Source organism: Anomaloglossus baeobatrachus, chromosome 1 (genome assembly GCF_048569485.1).
Source record: "Anomaloglossus baeobatrachus isolate aAnoBae1 chromosome 1, aAnoBae1.hap1, whole genome shotgun sequence".
Classification (NCBI taxonomy): Eukaryota; Metazoa; Chordata; class Amphibia; order Anura; family Aromobatidae; genus Anomaloglossus; species Anomaloglossus baeobatrachus.
In genome coordinates, this window is record NC_134353.1 from 650802462 (window position 1) to 650829423 (window position 26962).

The following is a 26962-nucleotide window of genomic DNA, read 5'->3' on the forward strand; positions in this document are numbered from 1 at the left end:
AACGACTTTTCAGAACATAACTACACATCAAACTTCCCCACTTCCAAATGCATCTCAAAGTTTTGGCTGACTGGTCCAGGCAGCCTTTATCTATCCCCCATTTCCTTGAGATGGTGGGATTGTCATTGTAAATAAGCACCTGTACCTTGTCGCTTCCCCCCCACCTCATTGTATATTGTAAGCTCTCACAAGCAGGATTGTCTTTTTTGCTCTAACTATAGTATTTTCTATAACTGTTACTTGTTTGTATATGAACCTCCTGAATTGTAAAGCACTGTAGAATATGTTGGTGCTATATAAATAAAAATGTATTATTATTATTATTATTATTATTATTATTATATAATTTAAACTAGCTATTGAACCCGTTCTATGCCCTTTTTGTTGATTTAGCATCAGGGCAGGACTTTGTTGGTGGGGTCTTTATCTATTCCACCACTGGCTGCTTTCCTCCCCTTTTTTTTGTTTAAATTTTGTCATATTATAGATGAATTCTTCGACAACATGGGGTCGGCGTCAGCCTGTGCACAAACTGCCAACTTTTGCGCCATTTTATTGAAGACACTGTGTCTGCTAATATCAACTGAAACAAAGTGGTGACTGGTGATATTCACAGAGACAGTGTCTTCAGCACACGCTGACTCTGGCACCATTTTATTGAAAGATTCAACTAAAACATGAACATAGCACTGCACGTGCGATCCCGGCTTGGGACAAAAGGATTTGTTCAGCGCTATATAGTTAATGAAAATGTATAATATGTGTTGGTGAATAACAGAGCAGCAGCGTGTGATGATCGGCACAGGTGACGTCAGTGAATTGGCAGTGTGTGCATTGGCAGATAATAGAGAGTAGCAGCGTGCACCCTTGTGGTTGGCGCAGTGATGTCGGTGACCTCAGGTGGCCCCGCACTGTTGCACCTGCTTCAGCAGATTGTCCTCCTGCTCCTGCACGGGCGTCCTGCTGTGAGACACCACTGTCGGCATCTTTAAACGCACAGCACCATGCAGCCTCCATGGAGACTCTGCACTCCCCAGTGCAAAAGCCAAAACCATGCAACCTTGACCTGCACAGCCCATGTGTGCCGCCCCCGTGCCAGCAGCCGGCGCTGCTCGGATCCGGACCCGCTGCGTGGCTCAAGGGATCCTCCGGACCCGGGGGTCACGCGGACACGCCGAATGAAAAGGGGGACGTAGTTGTACGGCCTTGACCGTATTTGGTTCGTGACTCCACCCACGATGTGTGGTAAAGTGGGACACCACCGCTGCTGTTGTGGGATAACCAGGGGAGATGTAATAGCAGCCGGATGTTAACCCCTCCGTGGGTAGGGATGGTTGCCCCGGGGCCCAGTGTCTCTGTGCAGGGTATGGCGATGGCAGGGACTTGCGCGCCCGGATGGACCATGGGATGTTTGGTTACTCACAAGTAATAGAATCACACAAGTCCTTCGGTAAACCAAGGTGCTGGTGGCCGGCCGCCGCGGCCGGTTGTACTGTGGTCCCCCACTCGGGGTGATGGTCGCCATCTCCTCCTCACTAGTTGTGGTTGTGTTTTTAGACTTCCCAGTATGGAACACGGGAGTCCGCTCCCAGCTTTCTGTGTGCCTGAGGAGCCGTGCCCGCTGACGCTGACCCGTGGGATCTATGGGCCCTGGCAGTTGCCCTATCCCTCTCTGTGGGTGGTTGTCTGCTTTTGGGACTTTGGTTGGGACAGGACCTATAATCCTGCCCTCAATTGGTTGATTAGCTAGGCCGTTGGTTCCGGTCCTGGCTTCAGGGTCCGAGTACCCCCTCTGTGCACGGTTTCCGGTCGGGTCTCCGGTGTCGGTACCAGCGGGCTCCAACCCTGCTCCAGTCCTCCTCGGATCTGCCGAGCCGTCTTCCCGTCTCCTGCTGACGGAGACCACCGTCTGCCACCTAGCCAAGGTACCAGGGCTCCGACCCTGGCACCGTTCAACTTGAACTTCTCCTCCGCTGGAGCTACACCTAGCTCCAGCCCACACTCCTCTCAACTTGAACTACAACTTAATCTGTTTGTTTTCCCGCCCCGGACTGTCTAGACCCCTAGGTGGGCGTTCCCTAACCGCCTGGTCCTGCCCATTGGTGTGCCTGTCTTGCCCTGAGGGGTGTGACTAGGGTTTCAGGTCGGTTGTATGTAACCTAGGTGAGGGAAGGTGTTATGCGGGGGCCTACTGTGTGACTACCTGGTTTTTCCAGGGCGTCACACATGCCCTGCACCACAGTGTGCTGGTTAGCAGCCTGCGTACAGGCGCAGCCATCTTCAGGTCACATGATGTCCGCATGCTGCTGACCTTCCTCATCATGACGCTAGTGTGGGCAGGCAGAGGTGATGGTCGGCACAGGCGCATGGCTATGTTGTCATAATAATAGCACTGCGTACGCTTTTGTTCGGCTTTGGACAAAAGGATGCATTCACGTTATATAGTAAATACAAGACTATTGGTTACGCTTGATAGGGGTCTAGTTATCCATAACATCCAATCAGAGCTCAGTTTTCACTCTGGTTACTATAGGCAACCAAAACTATCTTAATGGGAGGTAATTCTCATAAATGAAGCCCCAGTTACTCCTGCAGTGGCTAAAAAAAAAAAATAGGCCCTTTGGCCAATCAAACGGGTCGATCCCGGCTTTGGACAGAAGAACACGGTGGAAAAATACATTGCAAAAATATAAATATATATGTAGCGCCCCTAAGACCATCAGGGTGCTACAAGGTTCTGCATCCCCACCAGGATGCAGGGCCTACCCCCTTAGGGACCCAGAACCCCAGTGCCAGTACCAACAAAAACCCAGGTAATCCCAGTTTTCTCCAACATTCCCCCATGCAATGGTACCCAGCTAGGGTGGAACCAATGGATGGCCGCCTAGAGGTGGAGCCAATCCAGTCCACTAGTTGACCAGGTGGGAGGGGCAGACTGTGGAGAGTAGTCAGTCAAGTGTCAGACAGGTGAGGAGTGAAGGTGGAAGCAAAGTGATGTCCTGACTCGGGTTAACGGTGACCTGTTGCCCAGGAAAAGTGGTTGCCGGTGGAGTACTCCCGGAACTACGCGCCATCAGGGTACAGAACCCTAGGACAGGAAAGAGCTTCAAGCCAACCTGTTAGCACCTGCACAGCAATGGGGCCTTCAAGGACCTTACTGACCCTAAAGAATCCGAAGACTCAGTAGCAAAGGGAGAACCGGGGACAGGACCAGAGACTCCAACCCCACAGGGTTCACGCTACCATCAGGCGGACAGAAGTGGACAATCCACAGAACTGGGACCCCCAGTTGTTCCATACCACGGGGACCCACTTACCAAAGACAGGTGCAGGGGAAGAAGGTACCAGAGAACCAAACTGGCACTGGGACGAATAGGACCTGGAGGTGAAACCAGCCGGCCTCCGGCAACCAGTTAACATTTTCAGCAGTGAGTAAACCAGTCGCACTGAACACCTGTGTGAACTCCCTTCTTCCGACGCCCACTGCACCATACACCCTCTGGGGCAAAAACCCTGCTTGCAGAGGGACTACCATTCTAGCTGCCAATATCACCAGCCCCAGTAGAGACATTCTGCAGCGGCGGCTCCCTACACTTAGCCGCAACACCGCAAGTGGCGTCACATGTGAACATTATCATATTCTCCCCTATAAATATCCCCATTACAAAAAGGGCCCAGGGCACGGAACCGGGTAACTTCCACCACCGTGACATTCCCAGGAGAGACACTGCCCGTTACAGAGTACCCCATATCCCTGGGAGCTACATATATATTGATTGGCCAAGAGGCCTATTTTCTATTTTTTTTTCATAAGCCACTGCAGAAGTAACTGGGGCCTCATTTATGAGAATTTCTTCCCATTAAGATAATTTTGGTTGCCTATAGCGTGCACAAACAGTTTTAGTTCTGCATTAGCAAAGAGGTGTGGCCTGTGACTGAATGAGGCAGATCTATTGGGCACAACTGCAGCCAATCAGGAACTGGGGGTGTGTCCTCTTGCCAATGTTAAAGGGGCGGTCGGATGCTGTGGTAGTTGCAGCAGAGACTTGTGTTCGGCCTCTGCGCAGCCCTGGGGAATGTATCTGCACCTTGAACGCCTCTTTAGTGCAAGGGGATGTTTGCTAGGACTTGTAGTGCAAGTTACTCACTTTTAGGCTACTTTCACACATCCGGTTTGAGCCGTGCAGCTCAATCCGGCTGTGAAACCTATGCAACGGATGCGGTGAAAACACCGCATCCTTTGCATAAGTTTTTACATGCGGCCGGTCCGTTTTTTTCCGGTTGCGGCACGCTACTGAGCATGCGCAGTGGAAGAAACCGCATGCGGCGAACAGATGCGTTTTTTTCCGCATCGCGCCGCATCCTGCGTCCATAGGCATGCATTGAAAAATGCGATGCAGCGGCCGGATGCGGCGCGATGCGTTTTTTTTTTGCCGGAGCAAAAAACGTTGCAGGCAACGTTCCATCCGGCCGCGGCATAGGCTAAATCTGCCGCATGCGGCAAAAACCGGACCGAACGCAAGCCCATGCGGCACAATACGGCACTAATGTAAGTCTATGCAAAAAAAAACGCAACCGGCGGCAAAAAAAACAGTTGCGGTTTTTCTGCAGACCGCCGTATTGTGCCGCAGAGCAAAAACCGGATGTGTGAAAGTAGCCTTAGGCTGGCAGGCAGGGCTGAGTCATTCTTCGGGACCACTTCCAGGCTGCTGGCTGCAGCAGAATCCAGTACCTTCAAACACCACACAAGGACACAGTTCTCTTTAACTATCAACATTTCTTTACTGAACCAGACATCAAGTCTCACATTTCGCCTGTGGCAGGCACATTCCTTCCCCCATTACAGGGGTCATCTGTTCACTTCTTAGAACATTTTCCACACACTCCGATCCCCCGACGGTGTTACCAGTTTCAACCGGAGTTACACTTAATTTGCAGGTCAGCCACTTCCCTAGTACTCAGGCTCCCAGTAAAGCCCCTAAACCCCTCATCCTCTTACTCATCTTCATACTGCTGGACAGATTCAAATAGTCCTCAAAGTATCCCGTCGTCCCACCCACAGGGATTTTCAGCTATAAGCTAGGATGGGCCTTTCGGGGATGGCACTCTTCTGCCTGCTTCTGTCAGGACCTACTCCTGTCGTTGAAGCCCACTGACATTCCTCTGACTGAGGGGGTTCTTTGGGTATCCACCAGGGGGTGGCCACCATCCAGGCTGCCGGACTTCACCCACATGCTGGGACGTGGTTAGCACAGCCCTCTACACACCAGGGCCCCACGTATCCAAAAACCCGATTTGACCCAGAGGGTCAGTAAAATTAAAGTTGTTGGGAATAGGGCTGAGCAGACCCGGCCATCCTGTCATCTGTGATTGGTTGCAGTCAGACGCGCTCCCAGCTTGTGACAGTGTCTGCCTGCAGTCATTGCTCATCGCGGATCAGTCATTGTCTGTGCTCACAGCCAGTGGTCGTGTTCTATGGCCGCTCGCTGTGAGATGTAGCAGAGCTGGAAGTGGCGTGGGACCTAGTGTGGATTACAGCAGACCTGGAGGGGTTTGTTGGGGTTAATAAAGTGGTGAAAGAGGGTGTGTTTTTGTATTTTATTTCAAATAAAGGATTTTTTCTCTGTTTGTACTTATCTACTTTCATGTACAGGTTATTGATGAAGGTATCTCATAGACACCTGTGCCATCACTAACCTAGGGCTTAGTAGCAGCTGTTAGTAACCCCTACTATTACCACCACACCAGGGCAACGGGAAGATCCAGTAAAGCACTGGGATTGTCACATCTAATGGCTGCGGCAATACCGGGCGGCTGAGGGCTGAGAATACCCAGGGGTTTTTTTTATATATATTATTATTTATTTATTTAAATATAATAATAATAATAATAATAATAATAATAATAATAATAATAAAACAAATAAGAGAAACCGCATGCGTTTTTATTTTAAGCCAGAATGACTCTTGCGAGGGACTCGCGTTGCATCACCCAGCATAGCCGCACACTCCCCAAACAGAAGCGGGTCGTCCATTGTGTTTCTATGTACATGCACACTTATGTTTGGAGGGCGGCAGGACGTGCCGGGTGATGTCATGCCAGACTCGCACGAGTCTCGCATCGTATCACCCAGCACAGCCACACACTGTCCTGACAGGAGAAGGTCAGCAGCATGTGTTTCTATGTACCTGCACGCTCCTGTCAGGAGAGTGTGCGGCTGCCAGGTGATGTGATGCGAGTCCCTTGCATGTGACTCCGGTCTTAATTTGATACACAGCACAGATAAAGCCCGACAGCTGCAGGCTGCAGCCATGGACTTTATCTGTGCTGGCATCAGAATATGGGGGACACTGCACCGATTGTTATATTAATTTGACATTTGCCCTGCTTTCCCCACCCACTGGCCATCCTAGCACCTGTGATTGGTTGCAGTCAGTTGACACGCTGCCACTCAGGGTGGGGGCACATCTAACTGCAACCAATTACACAGGCCAGTGCAAAGCAGAGAATACTCAATTGTAGGCTCCGGAAGGGAAAGCGTGACCTGGAAGGAGTGTGCCGCCATGACACAGTGAGTACACCGCGCATGCTCCTACCCACCTATCCCTTCCACCAATGTTTTTATTCTCCAGATTCTAGTCCCCATAGACTTATATGGGTACCGGATTCCATACCGGATCAGGTTTTGTTTAGTTTCTTTTTTAATTTTTATGCGAGTTCGACCAGCTCTAGTTGGGAGCTGTTCTTAGTCTCACTTCCACGGGGACTCTCCTGCCTCTTCCTGGCTTACAATCCTTATTCATCCCTAAACTACTCCATGCTATTAACTCTCCCTAGCCTGAGAGTACTAAGGGAAGTAGCTTACCCACTGTGGCCACCTAGTGGCCACACACCTATTACATCATATATATCAGGGTTCCCCATCTCCAGTCCTCGAGAGCCGCTAACAGTGCATGTTTTCAGGATTTCCTTAGCATTGCATGGGTGTTGGAATCATCAACTGTGCAGGTGATTAAATTATCACATGTGCAATACTACGGAAATCCTGAAAACATGCACTGTTGGCGGGCCTTGAGGACTGGAATTGGGGATCCATGATATATATCAACAGTATATACCACATATTACATCTTCTACATGACAGCTTTGCAGGTCTGGGGTGGGCGGAGCCCTACACCCCCTTACACTATGAAGGTTCTAGGATGTTTTATAAGGTAATGCCGCCACCTAATGGTCGGTTACTGTATTACGGTTATTTGGTAGGAGGATTAATAGTTAATGTGGGTGGAGACAGCAGAGGCTGCTGGCAGCAGCCATCTTAGAAAGTCAGAGAGTGCCAGAACAGAGTGAAGAGAGGATGTAGGGACATGACCTATTAGATCAGGCGTGCCCGCTTCTGGTGGGCTGAACGCAGAAAATCCCGGGTGTACTACTGGAGGTACAGAGACTCTGGCTCAGGGTTTGTAGGTAGAGCACCTGAAAGCCCCCTTCTCTACAGGGGAAGTGAGACCAGGAGCCACCGGGTGGGAGAGACAAGGGGTCAGAAGCAAGAGAAAGAGATTATGCTAGGAAGTCATCAAGCAGCGAGCAGGAGAAGTCCAGGTGTAAAGCAGGAACAATATGAATGTACACCGTAACGTTACTGAAAGATTTCAAGCCTCATATACTGTGAAGTTATATGTTGAATTGGGAAATGCTGAGTAAAGATCTAATTGAAGAGAAGTGTCTGACGTCTTCTGAATTCTGTGTGACCCTGTACTGAAACTGAGGAATGGGAACCAGCTGCTACTCGCAGCCTAGGAATTGTCTGGAAGATTGAGACAGTGGAGGCCTCTGGCCCACAATTTAGTAGTGTGCACCACACTTCCCAGAAAATGTCCCCTTTCACTGTGGAGGTGGCTGGGGCACAGACTGACACTGCAGGGCTGCGCAGCAGCCAGGATTCATCCCCGCCCGCGACAACTGCCGCGTGCTATCCCTACACCATAAGTGCTTCAGACAGAAGAATGCATTTAGTGTTAAATTCTAGATCAGGGGTCTCAAACACGTTAGCCCCTCAGGCTAGTTCGTGCGGTCCTCAGGCCCGTGCCCCTGTTCACTATCGTGGCAGGTGCAGGGGCCGCAGCCACTGTCTGCACTTTATGTCAGATGAATGTATTGCCGGCGCTGCGCTCTCGCGCCGGCAATACAATCATCTCACATAAATCACTGACAGTGACACTGGACCTGCCGTGATAGTGAACAGTGGCACGGGCCTGGGGCCGCATGAACTAGCCTGAGAGGCCACATGAAGCAGAGGTGAGGCAGCGGAGGGAGCGCGGGACAGGTGAGAAGAATGGTTTGTGTGTGTGTATGTTGGACGTTAACCCCTTAGCGACCTATGATGTATTGGGTACGTTATGGCTCCCTGGTACTTAAGGACCCATGACGTACCCAGTACGTCATGGCGAAATCACGGCCCCCGTGGCTGCGATCGCTGCAAATACCTTAGATTCGGGGAGGAGGGGACCTCAGGAGAGTGGTGTCTCCTCCCCGGACCTACGGAGGCTGTGATTGGCTGACGAACGCCGCTCAGCCAATCATAGCCACTAATGTTTCAGCCATTGAAAATCGCTGAAACATTGAAATCCAGCCAAGATCAGGGCAGCTGTAGCACTGATAATTGGCTGGAGCTGGGTGACCTGTGTTTCACCCGCCCCCATCTCTGATTGGAGAAACCGGCCTTGTGACCAATCTCTCCAATCACTGTGGATCTGGGGCTGGAGACCGCTCACCTCAGCTTCACTCCTGCGTCTGTGGAAGATGAGGGGAGCTGCTGACCCATTACTACAGGATGGGGACAAAGTGCGCACATTACTATGAGATGGGGATAAGGCTGGGGACATTACTATAGGATTGGGACATTACAAGGATGGGCACAATACTATTGGATGGGGACATTATTACTATAGTATGGGGACATTACTATAGGATAGGGACTAGGATGGGCACATTACTATAGGATAGGGACTAGGATGGGCACATTACTATAGGATAGGGACTAGGATGGGCACATTACTATAGAATGGGGACAAGGCTGGGGACATTACTATAGGATGGGGACAAGGTGGGTACAGTACTATAGGATGGGCACAGTACTGTAGGCTGGGGACATTACTACAGGATGGGGACAAGGTGGGCACATTACTGTAGGATAGGGACATTACTACATGGGGACAAGGATGGGAAACATTACTATAGAATAGGGATAATGCTGGGGACATTACTATAGGGTGGGGACAAGGTTGGCACATTACTAAAGGATGGGCACATTACTATAGAATGGGGACAGTACTATAGGATGGGGACATTGCTACAACGGGACAAGGATGGGGAACATTAATATAAGATGGGGGACAAGGATGGACACATTACGATAGATTGGGGACATTACTATAGGATGGGGACAAGGATGGGGAACATTACTATAAGATGGGGACAAGAATGGACACATTACTATAGTTTGGGGACATTACTATAGGATGGGGACAAGGATGGGGAACATTACTACAAAATGGGGACAAGGATGGGGAACATTACTTTAGGATGGGGACAAGGATGAGCACATTACTGTGGGATGGGGACTAGGATGGGGCACAATACTACAAGGGGACAAGGATGAGCACATTACTGTGGGATGGGGCACAATACTACAAGGAGACAAGATGGGCACGTTACAACAATATGGGGAACATTACTAAAAGATGTTGGTCAAAATTTCTATATAGTGCTAATTGTAAGACTATTAGTTACAAGAAAGGGATAATATGTAAAAAAAAAATAAAAATGTTTATATTTAAACAAAGAATGTGCACGTTTGCTATAATAAACAAGTGAAAATGTTCAAAATCAGTGATCCAAAGGTGTGTAAAAAAAATAAAATATATATATATTATATATGGTACCAATAAAAATGTCACTTTGTCCTGCAAAGAATGCGTCCCCCCAAATTATTTTTTTTTCCTCTGTGCGGCCCATACACCCAGCCCAGTTTGAGACCCCTGTCCCTGTTCTAGATGCTCAAAAGTGCTGGTGAAAGCCGTCCATACTCAACACAATCTCTTCCATTGTGTCTGTCTCTTGAACAGTAACTGTTCGGTTCAATCCTGTTTGTGACGCCAAGTTGTCGTGGGCGGCGGGGCGCTGCGCTCGCTAACGCTTGGGTCCGGCGCTGCTGCTGCTGCTCGGTGGCTCGAGTAGTGGGCCAGATCCGGGGACTCGAGCGACGCTCCTCGCCCGTGAGTGAAAACTGGGTGGTTTGTTTGGGGATTTAGTCCGTGACGCCACCCACGGGATGTGGTGAAGATTGGCACCACCGCTGCTGGTGACGGGGATCCAGGGAACAATGGTAGGGAGCAGCTGGGATGTTGTTTCCCCCTCCGTGGGTAGGGGTTGGTGGTCCCGGGGCCCGGTGGTGTGACGGGGAGGCAGGGTAGGTGAGGTGCAGGGTTGCAGGGACAGCGCGGCGCGGTGCCGGATAGCATGGGTGTGTAACACTCTCCACTTTACTCCTCTCACTTCAACCTCCTGGACTCAACTCCAAACTTCCACTCACTGCTTTTCCCGACTCCAGGCCTGTGAACTCCTCGGTGGGTGGGGCCAACCGCTTGGCTCTGCCCCACCTGGTGTGGACATCAGACCCTGGAGGGAGGCAACAAGGGTTTTGTGTCTGGCTAATGTAACTGTCTGGGGTGGTGGGTGTGTGTGTGTGTGTGTGTGTTACCTGTGTTGACCTGGCTAGTCCAGGGCGCCACACATACAGTTAGGTCCAGAAATATTTGGACAGTGACACAATTTTCGCGAGTTGGGCTCTGCATGCCACCACATTGGATTTGAAATGAAATCTCTACAACAGAATTCAAGTGCAGATTGTAACGTTTAATTTGAAGGTTTGAACAAAAATATCTGATAGAAATTGTAGGAATTGTACACATTTCTTTACAAACACTCCACATTTTAGGAGGTCAAAAGTAATTGGACAAATAAACCAAACCCAAACAAAATATTTTTATTTTCAATATTTTGTTGCGAATCCTTTGGAGGCAATCACTGCCTTAAGTCTGGAACCCATGGACATCACCAAACGCTGGGTTTCCTCCTTGTTAATGCTTTGCCAGGCCTTTACATCCGCAGCCTTCAGGTCTTGCTTGTTTGTGGATCTTTCCGTCTTAAGTTTGGATTTGAGCAAGTGAAATGCATGCTCAATTGGGTTAAGATCTGGTGATTGACTTGGCCATTGCAGAATGTTCCACTTTTTTGCACTCATGAACTCCTGGGTAGCTTTGGCTGTATGCTTGGGGTCATTGTCCATCTGTACTATGAAGCGCCGTCCAATCAACTTTGTGGCATTTGGCTGAATCTTTGCTGAAAGTATATCCCGGTACACTTCAGAATTCATCCGGCTACTCGTGTCTGCTGTTATGTCATCAATAAACACAAGTGACCCAGTGCCATTGAAAGCCATGCATGCCCATGCCATCACGTTGCCTCCACCATGTTTTACAGAGGATGTGGTGTGCCTTGGATCATGTGCCGTTCCCTTTCTTCTCCAAACTTTTTTCTTCCCATCATTCTGGTACAGGTTGATCTTTGTCTCATCTGTCCATAGAATACTTTTCCAGAACTGAGCTGGCTTCATGAGGTGTTTTTCAGCAAATTTAACTCTGGCCTGTCTATTTTTGGAATTGATGAATGGTTTGCAGCTAGATGTGAACCCTTTGTATTTACTTTCATGGAGTCTTCTCTTTACTGTTGACTTAGAGACAGATACACCTACTTCACTGAGAGTGTTCTGGACTTCAGTTGATGTTGTGAACGGGTTCTTCTTCACCAAAGAAAGTATGCGGCGATCATCCACCACTGTTGTCATCCGTGGACGCCCAGGCCTTTTTGAGTTCCCAAGCTCACCAGTCAATTCCTTTTTTCTCAGAATGTACCCGACTGTTGATTTTGCTACTCCAAGCATGTCTGCTATCTCTCTGATGGATTTTTTCTTTTTTTTCAGCCTCAGGATGTTCTGCTTCACCTCAATTGAGAGTTCCTTAGACCGCATGTTGTCTGGTCACAGCAACAGCTTCCAAATGCAAAACCACACACCTATAATCAACCCCAGACCTTTTAACTACTTCATTGATTACAGGTTAACGAGGGAGACACCTTCAGAGTTAATTGCAGCCCTTAGAGTCCCTTGTCCAATTACTTTTGGTCCCTTGAAAAAGAGGAGGCTATGCATTACAGAGCTATGATTCCTAAACCCTTTCTCCGATTTGGATGTGAAAACTCTCATATTGCAGCTGGGAGTGTGCACTTTCAGCCCATATTATATATATAATTGTATTTCTGAACATGTTTTTGTAAACAGCTAAAATAACAAAGCTTGTGTCACTGTCCAAATATTTCTGGACCTAACTGTATATCACAGGATCCAATTCAAATTGCTTGTTCCCACCCACAAAGCTCTCCACAGTGCGGCACCCCCTACGTCTCCACCCTCATCTTTGTCTATCACCCCACCCATTCTCTATGCTCTGCAAACGACTTTCGACTAACATCCACACTAATCTGATCTTCCCACTCCTGGATCCAAGACTTCTACCGAGCTCCACCAATCCTCTGGAACACACTACACTACCCCAAGAAGCTAGGACAAATCACAACTTACTCGGCTTCAGACGCTCCCTAAAAATACATCTTTTTCGTCCGGCCTATCATAATCCCTAACCAAACAAAATTCACATAGTCCCTCAACGACTTTTCAGAACATAACTACACATCAAACTTCCCCACTTCCAAATGCATCTCAAAGTTTTGGCTGACTGGTCCAGGCAGCCTTTATCTATCCCCCATTTCCTTGAGATGGTGGGATTGTCATTGTAAATAAGCACCTGTACCTTGTCGCTTCCCCCCCACCTCATTGTATATTGTAAGCTCTCACAAGCAGGATTGTCTTTTTTGCTCTAACTATAGTATTTTCTATAACTGTTACTTGTTTGTATATGAACCTCCTGAATTGTAAAGCACTGTAGAATATGTTGGTGCTATATAAATAAAAATGTATTATTATTATTATTATTATTATTATTATATAATTTAAACTAGCTATTGAACCCGTTCTATGCCCTTTTTGTTGATTTAGCATCAGGGCAGGACTTTGTTGGTGGGGTCTTTATCTATTCCACCACTGGCTGCTTTCCTCCCCTTTTTTTTGTTTAAATTTTGTCATATTATAGATGAATTCTTCGACAACATGGGGTCGGCGTCAGCCTGTGCACAAACTGCCAACTTTTGCGCCATTTTATTGAAGACACTGTGTCTGCTAATATCAACTGAAACAAAGTGGTGACTGGTGATATTCACAGAGACAGTGTCTTCAGCACACGCTGACTCTGGCACCATTTTATTGAAAGATTCAACTAAAACATGAACATAGCACTGCACGTGCGATCCCGGCTTGGGACAAAAGGATTTGTTCAGCGCTATATAGTTAATGAAAATGTATAATATGTGTTGGTGAATAACAGAGCAGCAGCGTGTGATGATCGGCACAGGTGACGTCAGTGAATTGGCAGTGTGTGCATTGGCAGATAATAGAGAGTAGCAGCGTGCACCCTTGTGGTTGGCGCAGTGATGTCGGTGACCTCAGGTGGCCCCGCACTGTTGCACCTGCTTCAGCAGATTGTCCTCCTGCTCCTGCACGGGCGTCCTGCTGTGAGACACCACTGTCGGCATCTTTAAACGCACAGCACCATGCAGCCTCCATGGAGACTCTGCACTCCCCAGTGCAAAAGCCAAAACCATGCAACCTTGACCTGCACAGCCCATGTGTGCCGCCCCCGTGCCAGCAGCCGGCGCTGCTCGGATCCGGACCCGCTGCGTGGCTCAAGGGATCCTCCGGACCCGGGGGTCACGCGGACACGCCGAATGAAAAGGGGGACGTAGTTGTACGGCCTTGACCGTATTTGGTTCGTGACTCCACCCACGATGTGTGGTAAAGTGGGACACCACCGCTGCTGTTGTGGGATAACCAGGGGAGATGTAATAGCAGCCGGATGTTAACCCCTCCGTGGGTAGGGATGGTTGCCCCGGGGCCCAGTGTCTCTGTGCAGGGTATGGCGATGGCAGGGACTTGCGCGCCCGGATGGACCATGGGATGTTTGGTTACTCACAAGTAATAGAATCACACAAGTCCTTCGGTAAACCAAGGTGCTGGTGGCCGGCCGCCGCGGCCGGTTGTACTGTGGTCCCCCACTCGGGGTGATGGTCGCCATCTCCTCCTCACTAGTTGTGGTTGTGTTTTTAGACTTCCCAGTATGGAACACGGGAGTCCGCTCCCAGCTTTCTGTGTGCCTGAGGAGCCGTGCCCGCTGACGCTGACCCGTGGGATCTATGGGCCCTGGCAGTTGCCCTATCCCTCTCTGTGGGTGGTTGTCTGCTTTTGGGACTTTGGTTGGGACAGGACCTATAATCCTGCCCTCAATTGGTTGATTAGCTAGGCCGTTGGTTCCGGTCCTGGCTTCAGGGTCCGAGTACCCCCTCTGTGCACGGTTTCCGGTCGGGTCTCCGGTGTCGGTACCAGCGGGCTCCAACCCTGCTCCAGTCCTCCTCGGATCTGCCGAGCCGTCTTCCCGTCTCCTGCTGACGGAGACCACCGTCTGCCACCTAGCCAAGGTACCAGGGCTCCGACCCTGGCACCGTTCAACTTGAACTTCTCCTCCGCTGGAGCTACACCTAGCTCCAGCCCACACTCCTCTCAACTTGAACTACAACTTAATCTGTTTGTTTTCCCGCCCCGGACTGTCTAGACCCCTAGGTGGGCGTTCCCTAACCGCCTGGTCCTGCCCATTGGTGTGCCTGTCTTGCCCTGAGGGGTGTGACTAGGGTTTCAGGTCGGTTGTATGTAACCTAGGTGAGGGAAGGTGTTATGCGGGGGCCTACTGTGTGACTACCTGGTTTTTCCAGGGCGTCACACATGCCCTGCACCACAGTGTGCTGGTTAGCAGCCTGCGTACAGGCGCAGCCATCTTCAGGTCACATGATGTCCGCATGCTGCTGACCTTCCTCATCATGACGCTAGTGTGGGCAGGCAGAGGTGATGGTCGGCACAGGCGCATGGCTATGTTGTCATAATAATAGCACTGCGTACGCTTTTGTTCGGCTTTGGACAAAAGGATGCATTCACGTTATATAGTAAATACAAGACTATTGGTTACGCTTGATAGGGGTCTAGTTATCCATAACATCCAATCAGAGCTCAGTTTTCACTCTGGTTACTATAGGCAACCAAAACTATCTTAATGGGAGGTAATTCTCATAAATGAAGCCCCAGTTACTCCTGCAGTGGCTAAAAAAAAAAAATAGGCCCTTTGGCCAATCAAACGGGTCGATCCCGGCTTTGGACAGAAGAACACGGTGGAAAAATACATTGCAAAAATATAAATATATATGTAGCGCCCCTAAGACCATCAGGGTGCTACAAGGTTCTGCATCCCCACCAGGATGCAGGGCCTACCCCCTTAGGGACCCAGAACCCCAGTGCCAGTACCAACAAAAACCCAGGTAATCCCAGTTTTCTCCAACATTCCCCCATGCAATGGTACCCAGCTAGGGTGGAACCAATGGATGGCCGCCTAGAGGTGGAGCCAATCCAGTCCACTAGTTGACCAGGTGGGAGGGGCAGACTGTGGAGAGTAGTCAGTCAAGTGTCAGACAGGTGAGGAGTGAAGGTGGAAGCAAAGTGATGTCCTGACTCGGGTTAACGGTGACCTGTTGCCCAGGAAAAGTGGTTGCCGGTGGAGTACTCCCGGAACTACGCGCCATCAGGGTACAGAACCCTATAACAGGAAAGAGCTTCAAGCCAACCTGTTAGCACCTGCACAGCAATGGGGCCTTCAAGGACCTTACTGACCCTAAAGAATCCGAAGACTCAGTAGCAAAGGGAGAACCGGGGACAGGACCAGAGACTCCAACCCCACAGGGTTCACGCTACCATCAGGCGGACAGAAGTGGACAATCCACAGAACTGGGACCCCCAGTTGTTCCATACCACGGGGACCCACTTACCAAAGACAGGTGCAGGGGAAGAAGGTACCAGAGAACCAAACTGGCACTGGGACGAATAGGACCTGGAGGTGAAACCAGCCGGCCTCCGGCAACCAGTTAACATTTTCAGCAGTGAGTAAACCAGTCGCACTGAACACCTGTGTGAACTCCCTTCTTCCGACGCCCACTGCACCATACACCCTCTGGGGCAAAAACCCTGCTTGCAGAGGGACTACCATTCTAGCTGCCAATATCACCAGCCCCAGTAGAGACATTCTGCAGCGGCGGCTCCCTACACTTAGCCGCAACACCGCAAGTGGCGTCACATGTGAACATTATCATATTCTCCCCTATAAATATCCCCATTACAAAAAGGGCCCAGGGCACGGAACCGGGTAACTTCCACCACCGTGACATTCCCAGGAGAGACACTGCCCGTTACAGAGTACCCCATATCCCTGGGAGCTACATATATATTGATTGGCCAAGAGGCCTATTTTCTATTTTTTTTTCATAAGCCACTGCAGAAGTAACTGGGGCCTCATTTATGAGAATTTCTTCCCATTAAGATAATTTTGGTTGCCTATAGCGTGCACAAACAGTTTTAGTTCTGCATTAGCAAAGAGGTGTGGCCTGTGACTGAATGAGGCAGATCTATTGGGCACAACTGCAGCCAATCAGGAACTGGGGGTGTGTCCTCTTGCCAATGTTAAAGGGGCGGTCGGATGCTGTGGTAGTTGCAGCAGAGACTTGTGTTCGGCCTGTGCGCAGCCCTGGGGAATGTATCTGCACCTTGAACGCCTCTTTAGTGCAAGGGGATGTTTGCTAGGACTTGTAGTGCAAGTTACTCACTTTTAGGCTACTTTCACACATCCGGTTTGAGCCGTGCAGCTCAATCCGGCTGTGAAACCTATGCAACGGATGCGGTGAAAACACCGCATCCTTTGCATAAGTTTTTACATGCGGCCGGTCCGTTTTTTTCCGGTTGCGGCACGCTACTGAGCATGCGCAGTGGAAGAAACCGCATGCGGCGAACGGATGCGTTTTTTTCCGCATCGCGCCGCATCCTGCGTCCATAGGCATGCATTGAAAAATGCGATGCAGCGGCCGGATGCGGCGTGATGCGTTTTTTTTTGCCGGAGCAAAAAACGTTGCAGGCAACGTTCCATCCGGCCGCGGCATAGGCTAAATCTGCCGCATGCGGCAAAAACCGGACCGAACGCAAGCCCATGCGGCACAATACGGCACTAATGTAAGTCTATGCAAAAAAAACGCAACCGGCGGCAAAAAAAACAGTTGCGGTTTTTCTGCAGACCGCCGTATTGTGCCGCAGAGCAAAAACCGGATGTGTGAAAGTAGCCTTAGGCTGGCAGGCAGGGCTGAGTCATTCTTCGGGACCACTTCCAGGCTGCTGGCTGCAGCAGAATCCAGTACCTTCAAACACCACACAAGGACACAGTTCTCTTTAACTATCAACATTTCTTTACTGAACCAGACATCAAGTCTCACATTTCGCCTGTGGCAGGCACATTCCTTCCCCCATTACAGGGGTCATCTGTTCACTTCTTAGAACATTTTCCACACACTCCGATCCCCCGACGGTGTTACCAGTTTCAACCGGAGTTACACTTAATTTGCAGGTCAGCCACTTCCCTAGTACTCAGGCTCCCAGTAAAGCCCCTAAACCCCTCATCCTCTTACTCATCTTCATACTGCTGGACAGATTCAAATAGTCCTCAAAGTATCCCGTCGTCCCACCCACAGGGATTTTCAGCTATAAGCTAGGATGGGCCTTTCGGGGATGGCACTCTTCTGCCTGCTTCTGTCAGGACCTACTCCTGTCGTTGAAGCCCACTGATATTCCTCTGACTGAGGGGGTTCTTTGGGTATCCACCAGGGGGTGGCCACCATCCAGGCTGCCGGACTTCACCCACATGCTGGGACGTGGTTAGCACAGCCCTCTACACACCAGGGCCCCACGTATCCAAAAACCCGATTTGACCCAGAGGGTCAGTAAAATTAAAGTTGTTGGGAATAGGGCTGAGCAGACCCGGCCATCCTGTCATCTGTGATTGGTTGCAGTCAGACGCGCTCCCAGCTTGTGACAGTGTCTGCCTGCAGTCATTGCTCATCGCGGATCAGTCATTGTCTGTGCTCACAGCCAGTGGTCGTGTTCTATGGCCGCTCGCTGTGAGATGTAGCAGAGCTGGAAGTGGCGTGGGACCTAGTGTGGATTACAGCAGACCTGGAGGGGTTTGTTGGGGTTAATAAAGTGGTGAAAGAGGGTGTGTTTTTGTATTTTATTTCAAATAAAGGATTTTTTCTCTGTTTGTACTTATCTACTTTCATGTACAGGTTATTGATGAAGGTATCTCATAGACACCTGTGCCATCACTAACCTAGGGCTTAGTAGCAGCTGTTAGTAACCCCTACTATTACCACCACACCAGGGCAACGGGAAGATCCAGTAAAGCACTGGGATTGTCACATCTAATGGCTGCGGCAATACCGGGCGGCTGAGGGCTGAGAATACCCAGGGTTTTTTTTTATATATATTATTATTTATTTATTTAAATATAATAATAATAATAATAATAATAATAAAACAAATAAGAGAAACCGCATGCGTTTTTATTTTAAGCCAGAATGACTCTTGCGAGGGACTCGCGTTGCATCACCCAGCATAGCCGCACACTCCCCAAACAGAAGCGGGTCGTCCATTGTGTTTCTATGTACATGCACACTTATGTTTGGAGGGCGGCAGGACGTGCCGGGTGATGTCATGCCAGACTCGCACGAGTCTCGCATCGTATCACCCAGCACAGCCACACACTGTCCTGACAGGAGAAGGTCAGCAGCATGTGTTTCTATGTACCTGCACGCTCCTGTCAGGAGAGTGTGCGGCTGCCAGGTGATGTGATGCGAGTCCCTTGCATGTGACTCCGGTCTTAATTTGATACACAGCACAGATAAAGCCCGACAGCTGCAGGCTGCAGCCATGGACTTTATCTGTGCTGGCATCAGAATATGGGGGACACTGCACCGATTGTTATATTAATTTGACATTTGCCCTGCTTTCCCCACCCACTGGCCATCCTAGCACCTGTGATTGGTTGCAGTCAGTTGACACGCTGCCACTCAGGGTGGGGGCACATCTAACTGCAACCAATTACACAGGCCAGTGCAAAGCAGAGAATACTCAATTGTAGGCTCCGGAAGGGAAAGCGTGACCTGGAAGGAGTGTGCTGCCATGACACAGTGAGTACACCGCGCATGCTCCTACCCACCTATCCCTTCCACCAATGTTTTTATTCTCCAGATTCTAGTCCCCATAGACTTATATGGGTACCGGATTCCATACCGGATCAGGTTTTGTTTAGTTTCTTTTTTAATTTTTATGCGAGTTCGACCAGCTCTAGTTGGGAGCTGTTCTTAGTCTCACTTCCACGGGGACTCTCCTGCCTCTTCCTGGCTTACAATCCTTATTCATCCCTAAACTACTCCATGCTATTAACTCTCCCTAGCCTGAGAGTACCAAGGGAAGTAGCTTACCCACTGTGGCCACCTAGTGGCCACACACCTATTACATCATATATATCAGGGTTCCCCATCTCCAGTCCTCGAGAGCCGCTAACAGTGCATGTTTTCAGGATTTCCTTAGCATTGCATGGGTGTTGGAATCATCAACTGTGCAGGTGATTAAATTATCACATGTGCAATACTACGGAAATCCTGAAAACATGCACTGTTGGCGGGCCTTGAGGACTGGAATTGGGGATCCATGATATATATCAACAGTATATACCACATATTACATCTTCTACATGACAGCTTTGCAGGTCTGGGGTGGGCGGAGCCCTACACCCCCTTACACTATGAAGGTTCTAGGATGTTTTATAAGGTAATGCCGCCACCTAATGGTCGGTTACTGTATTACGGTTATTTGGTAGGAGGATTAATAGTTAATGTGGGTGGAGACAGCAGAGGCTGCTGGCAGCAGCCATCTTAGAAAGTCAGAGAGTGCCAGAACAGAGTGAAGAGAGGATGTAGGGACATGACCTATTAGATCAGGCGTGCCCGCTTCTGGTGGGCTGAACGCAGAAAATCCCGGGTGTACTACTGGAGGTACAGAGACTCTGGCTCAGGGTTTGTAGGTAGAGCACCTGAAAGCCCCCTTCTCTACAGGGGAAGTGAGACCAGGAGCCACCGGGTGGGAGAGACAAGGGGTCAGAAGCAAGAGAAAGAGGTTATGCTAGGAAGTCATCAAGCAGCGAGCAGGAGAAGTCCAGGTGTAAAGCAGGAACAATATGAATGTACACCGTAACGTTACTGAAAGATTTCAAGCCTCATATACTGTGAAGTTATATGTTGAATTGGGAAATGCTGAGTAAAGATCTAATTGAAGAGAAGTGTCTGACGTCTTCTGAATTCTGTGTGACCCTGTACTGAAACTGAGGAATGGGAACCAGCTGCTACTCGCAGCCTAGGAATTGTCTGGAAGATTGAGACAGTGGAGGCCTCTGGCCCACAATTTAGTAGTGTGCACCACACTTCCCAGAAAATGTCCCCTTTCACTGTGGAGGTGGCTGGGGCACAGACTGACACTGCAGGGCTGCGCAGCAGCCAGGATTCATCCCCGCCCGCGACAACTGCCGCGTGCTATCCCTACACCATAAGTGCTTCAGACAGAAGAATGCATTTAGTGTTAAATTCTAGATCAGGGGTCTCAAACACGTTAGCCCCTCAGGCTAGTTCGTGCGGTCCTCAGGCCCGTGCCCCTGTTCACTATCGTGGCAGGTGCAGGGGCCGCAGCCACTGTCTGCACTTTATGTCAGATGAATGTATTGCCGGCGCTGCGCTCTCGCGCCGGCAATACAATCATCTCACATAAATCACTGACAGTGACACTGCACCTGCCGTGATAGTGAACAGTGGCACGGGCCTGGGGCCGCATGAACTAGCCTGAGAGGCCACATGAAGCAGAGGTGAGGCAGCGGAGGGAGCGCGGGACAGGTGAGAAGAATGGTTTGTGTGTGTGTATGTTGGACGTTAACCCCTTAGCGACCTATGATGTATTGGGTACGTTATGGCTCCCTGGTACTTAAGGACCCATGACGTACCCAGTACGTCATGGCGAAATCACGGCCCCCGTGGCTGCGATCGCTGCAAATACCTTAGATTCGGGGAGGAGGGGACCTCAGGAGAGTGGTGTCTCCTCCCCGGACCTACGGAGGCTGTGATTGGCTGACGAACGCCGCTCAGCCAATCATAGCCACTAATGTTTCAGCCATTGAAAATCGCTGAAACATTGAAATCCAGCCAAGATCAGGGCAGCTGTAGCACTGATCATTGGCTGGAGCTGGGTGACCTGTGTTTCACCCGCCCCCAGCTCTGATTGGAGAAACCGGCCTTGTGACCAATCTCTCCAATCACTGTGGATCTGGGGCTGGAGACCGCTCACCTCAGCTTCACTCCTGCGTCTGTGGAAGATGAGGGGAGCTGCTGACCCATTACTACAGGATGGGGATAAAGTGCGCACATTACTATGAGATGGGGATAAGGCTGGGGACATTACTATAGGATTGGGACATTACAAGGATGGGCACAATACTATTGGATGGGGACATTATTACTATAGTATGGGGACATTACTATAGGATAGGGACTAGGATGGGCACATTACTATAGGATAGGGACTAGGATGGGCACATTACTATAGGATAGGGACTAGGATGGGCACATTACTATAGAATGGGGACAAGGCTGGGGACATTACTATAGGATGGGGACAAGGTGGGTACAGTACTATAGGATGGGCACAGTACTGTAGGCTGGGGACATTACTACAGGATGGGGACAAGGTGGGCACATTACTGTAGGATAGGGACATTACTACAAGGGGACAAGGATGGGAAACATTACTATAGAATAGGGATAATGCTGGGGACATTACTATAGGGTGGGGACAAGGTTGGCACATTACTAAAGGATGGGCACATTACTATAGAATGGGGACAGTACTATAGGATGGGGACATTGCTACAAGGGGACAAGGATGGGGAACATTAATATAAGATGGGGACAAGGATGGACACATTACGATAGATTGGGGACATTACTATAGGATGGGGACAAGGATGGGGAACATTACTATAAGATGGGGACAAGAATGGACACATTACTATAGTTTGGGGACATTACTATAGGATGGGGACAAGGATGGGGAACATTACTACAAAATGGGGACAAGGATGGGGAACATTACTTTAGGATGGGGACAAGGATGAGCACATTACTGTGGGATGGGGACTAGGATGGGGCACAATACTACAAGGGGACAAGGATGAGCACATTACTGTGGGATGGGGCACAATACTACAAGGAGACAAGATGGGCACGTTACAACAATATGGGGAACATTACTAAAAGATGTTGGTCAAAATTTCTATATAGTGCTAATTGTAAGACTATTAGTTACAAGAAAGGGATAATATGTAAAAAAAAAATAAAAATGTTTATATTTAAACAAAGAATGTGCACGTTTGCTATAATAAACAAGTGAAAATGTTCAAAATCAGTGATCCAAAGGTGTGTAAAAAAAATAAAATATATATATTATATATGGTACCAATAAAAATGTCACTTTGTCCTGCAAAGAATGCGTCCCCCCAAATTATTTTTTTTCCTCTGTGCGGCCCATACACCCAGCCCAGTTTGAGACCCCTGTCCCTGTTCTAGATGCTCAAAAGTGCTGGTGAAAGCCGTCCATACTCAACACAATCTCTTCCATTGTGTCTGTCTCTTGAACAGTAACTGTTGGCAGGATCAAAATTTGTTTAGTGGATAAAAGGGCTGCTGTCCTATTATTCTATACGTCACTAAGCCTATGGGCTAAACCGATTTCAAATGGAACAACTCCGATAAAGTTTATTCAGAGTCACTTACCTTCTCCACTGATTTTAACTTGTATCTTTTTTTTTTTTTCCTTCTAGATCTTTGTGAAAAGGTGAATTTAATACTAAACATACTGAAATCTTTTATCTACTGGAAATGGGGAACTACTAATAATTTTCTCTATGAATTAAGCAGTAAGTGGTTTATTTTTATTTCTTTTCAAATACTTACGGTAATAATTGTATTCCGATAACTATGACTGCACAATGACAGGGGTTTACTAAAAATACTGCATTTTAGCTACCGATCATGTGTGGATTTTAAAATGTAATGGCTAGAATTGGAGATGTGGTCATGTTAGTGACCTCTATGCACATCCTTAGTCACCCTTGCCAGAAAATTGGTCCTTTGCCATAACTGTTATTTTCCAAGATGCAGAAAACGATTGACATTTTGTAAATATCAGTCCACATCATGAACTCATAGCAATGTCTGTCCATAACTTTTCAGGCCTCAAGCATTTCATTATATGAAACATGTTTGCAATAATAAAAATACTGCTACATTTATAATGCATTTGCTCTATGCATCTGTAAAGCGTTTAGACTTATACCAGCTCAGCCACAGACTTCTGTTGGCTAGTATCCCCCCCCCCCAAAAAAAAAAAGCCATTTAGGCATTTGCTTGCCTGGTTTATATCGGAATACTATTGGATATCTACACTGAAGAGAGTATACTTTGCTATTGAACTCCATAATGTACAACGCGTCTACCTCAGGTATAGACATTTGTATACCCAGCTTGGAAGTGTCCAAAATTTTCAGCACTAACCCAGCTTGTTTTGTCCATAAAACAAACAAAAACCTCCCCCCATATGATCCACAGCCTTAAAACTCCCACGTACCATGCGGCTCGACCTATTCTCTTGGGATTCTGTATTTTCTGTTTTTTTACCAGGACCTGTACTCCAGTCAACCAGGACCTGTACTCCAGTCAGTCTCTGGAGGAGACTGTTTTACAGGAATATCTGGACTATATAAACCTCACAATTCTCAGAGTGGAGAGTACCACGGTCCTGGAGGCTTCTATTACTGTAGAAGAAAAAATAGAAGCGGCCATAGGTATGGCACAATGGAAATATCGGGGTCCAGGTGGACTCCCTCTGCAAGTCTATCTAAGATATTTAGACCAAGCAACCCCTAATCTTCTTACAATATATAATTCCTCACTGGAACAAGGCTCTCTACCTAAATCATTCTATGATGCCATTGTCGTGGTAATAATAATTTAATAAACCCTCTGAAGATTGTACATCATATAGACCCATATCCTTTATTTAGATTATAAAATACAGTATTGACAAATTGTAGCAAATAGACTTAATAAAGTAATTCATGAAATTATTCACCCAGACCAGTGTGGATTTATTCCAGATCAATCTACATCCGATAATATAAAGAGAGCACAGGTAATTGCAGTGTTGGGTTGGAAGGTACATGAAGATTCGGCCCTGGCATCTCTTGATGCTGCTAAGACGTGGGATTCGGACCAGTAGGCCTATCTTGAGATGGCCCTTCAATGACTTATTCTATTGTCATTAATAAGTGAACACTAAGATTATATTACATTTTTTTTTTCAGGTAATATCCCGGATGATCTCTGCAAGAAAGAGTTTTTATCTCTAGTTGATGCCGGACTGGAAATAAATACTGCGTTCCCATTGATGCTATTACCCAATCGCAAAGTTGATCTTATTTTATCTTTTGACTTCAGCGAAGGAGATCCATTCATGGTAAATGGTTTTTCAACTAGATTTTTTTTAACAGATGTCTTGTATTACTTATGAATGAATCTGAGCTTTCACAAAAAATTTAATTTGCAGAAAATTCACTTGCCGTAATTCAAATATCTCTAATTTTGTGAATTTCAATTACGTTTAAGCTTTTAATTGTTCAGACAAGTTATCTAAAGGCCCCGTTACACGCGTCGATTTATCATGCGATCGCACCCGCCCCCATCATTTGTGCGTCACGGGCAACAACGTGTTGCACAAAGTCGTTAACCCGCGTAGCTCGTACTTACCTCCCGAACGACATCGCTGTGGGCGGCGATCATCCTCTTCCTGAAGGGGGACGGACGTTCGGCATCACAGCGACGTCACACAGCGGCCGGCCAATAGAAGCGGAGGGGCGGAGATGAGCGGGACGTAACATCCCGCCCACCTCCTTCCTTCCGCATTGCCGGCGGGACGCAGGTAAGCTGTGTTCGTCCTTCCTGGGATGTCACACGGAGCGATGTGTGCAGCCTCAGGAACGACGAACAACCTGCATCCAGGAATGTGACCGATATTTTCAAAATGAATGACGTGTCAACGAGCAATGATAAGGTGAGTATTTTTGCTCGTTAACAGTCGTTCATAGCTGTCACATGCTACGATATGTCAAACGATGCCGGATGTGCGTCACGGAATCCGTGACTCCGACGACATCGCCCGATATATCGTAGCGTGTAACGGGTAGAGATGAGCGAACCGGTCCCGGTTCGGCTCGAGGTCGGTTCGCCGAACGGAGGTCCCGTTCGAGTTCGGCTTGTCGAACGTTCGACGAACCGAACTCGAGCCAACAGGCTATAATGGGAGGCAATTACAAACACATAAAAATGCATTATAAAGGTACACAAACAGTTAATAAACATTGCCATAACACTTACCGGTCCTCGCGATCCCTTCTGCACTCTGTCTCCTGCCGCTATTCCATCCGATGATCGCTGAATCCTCCCGGTGACGGCACTGCCAGCAGAGATGCAGGACCTATCGTGACGTCAAAATAGCCATGTGACCAGTCACGTGGCTATTATCTCATTGGCTACAGACTGGTCACATGACTATGACGCGTCATGTAGGACCTGCGAGTGCATCTCTCCGCTACACGGTGCACATATGTGTATCGCCGTGTACCGGCGACATGCTCTAGCACACGGTCGACTCCCCGTTCCGTTAGGGACCGGCTGACACAGCCGGTCATTAACGGAGATCACCGTTGCCATAGCAACGCAGTTAGCGGTGACGTCACCGCTAACCGCGGCTCCGAGAGCACCGTTGCTATGGTAACGCGTCTGTCAGCGTTACCGCTGTTACCGCTGACAGCCAGCACTGATCACTCACGGAGTGAAGGCTGCACGCTGCTTCCCGATTGTAGTGAGGATTGTAGTGAGGATGAGGTTCCCCAGCCCCAAGTGATGAGCTGGTGAACCTCATCCTCACTATAATCGTCACTACTACTACACTAGTGAGGATTGTAGTGAGGATGAGGTTCCCCAGCCCCAAGTGATGAGCTGGGGAACCTCAAACTCACTACAATCGTCACTACTACTACACTAGAAAGAAAGAAGACAGAAGAGCAGGATTGTGGAGGGCTGACAGGGGGTAATAAAGATGGAGTCTCTAATGTGTCTGTGTATTTATTTCTATTAAAGTATTTTTTCTCTGTGTGGTGTTTTTTTTTAACCCTTTATTGGAGATTCTTAATGGCCGGGTCAAACGTGCCTGACATTAAGAATCTCTGGCTTAATACTGGCTAGTAAAACAAAGCCAGTATTAACTCATGATTACCCAACAAGCCGCCCGGCTCCAGGGCTGTTGGAAGAGTTGGATACAGCGCCAGATGATGGCGCTTCTATGAGAGCGCCATTTTCTGGGACGGCTGCGGACTGAAATCCGCAGCAGAGGCGCCCAGAAACCTCGGGCTAACCTGTGCTGCGGATTCCAATCCCCAGCTGCCTAGTTGTACCCGGCTGGACACAAAAATGGGGTGAAGCCCATGTCATTTGTTTTTTAATTATTTCATGAACTAAGTGAAATAATTAAAAAAAAACGGGCTTCCCTATATTTTTGGTTCCCAGCCGGGTACAAATAGGCAACTGGGGGTTGGAGGCAGCCCGTGGCTGCCTGCTGTACCTGGCTAGCATACAAAAATATGGCGAAGCCCACGTC

At 48.6% G+C, this 26962-nt stretch overlaps 1 protein-coding gene across 4 annotated transcripts in view; it reads left to right on the forward strand.

Annotated features, from left to right (window-relative positions):
- PLA2G4C (phospholipase A2 group IVC) overlaps positions 1–26962 on the forward strand; it is a 154811-nt gene that overhangs the window by 108379 nt on the left and 19470 nt on the right. For all 4 annotated transcript variants that reach the window (XM_075319873.1, XM_075319895.1, XM_075319880.1 and 1 more), the window contains 2 exons: positions 23070–23165; positions 24612–24763. In XM_075319873.1, the coding sequence (XP_075175988.1) occupies positions 23070–23165; positions 24612–24763 (248 nt within the window). The remainder of the gene's footprint in view (positions 1–23069; positions 23166–24611; positions 24764–26962) is intronic.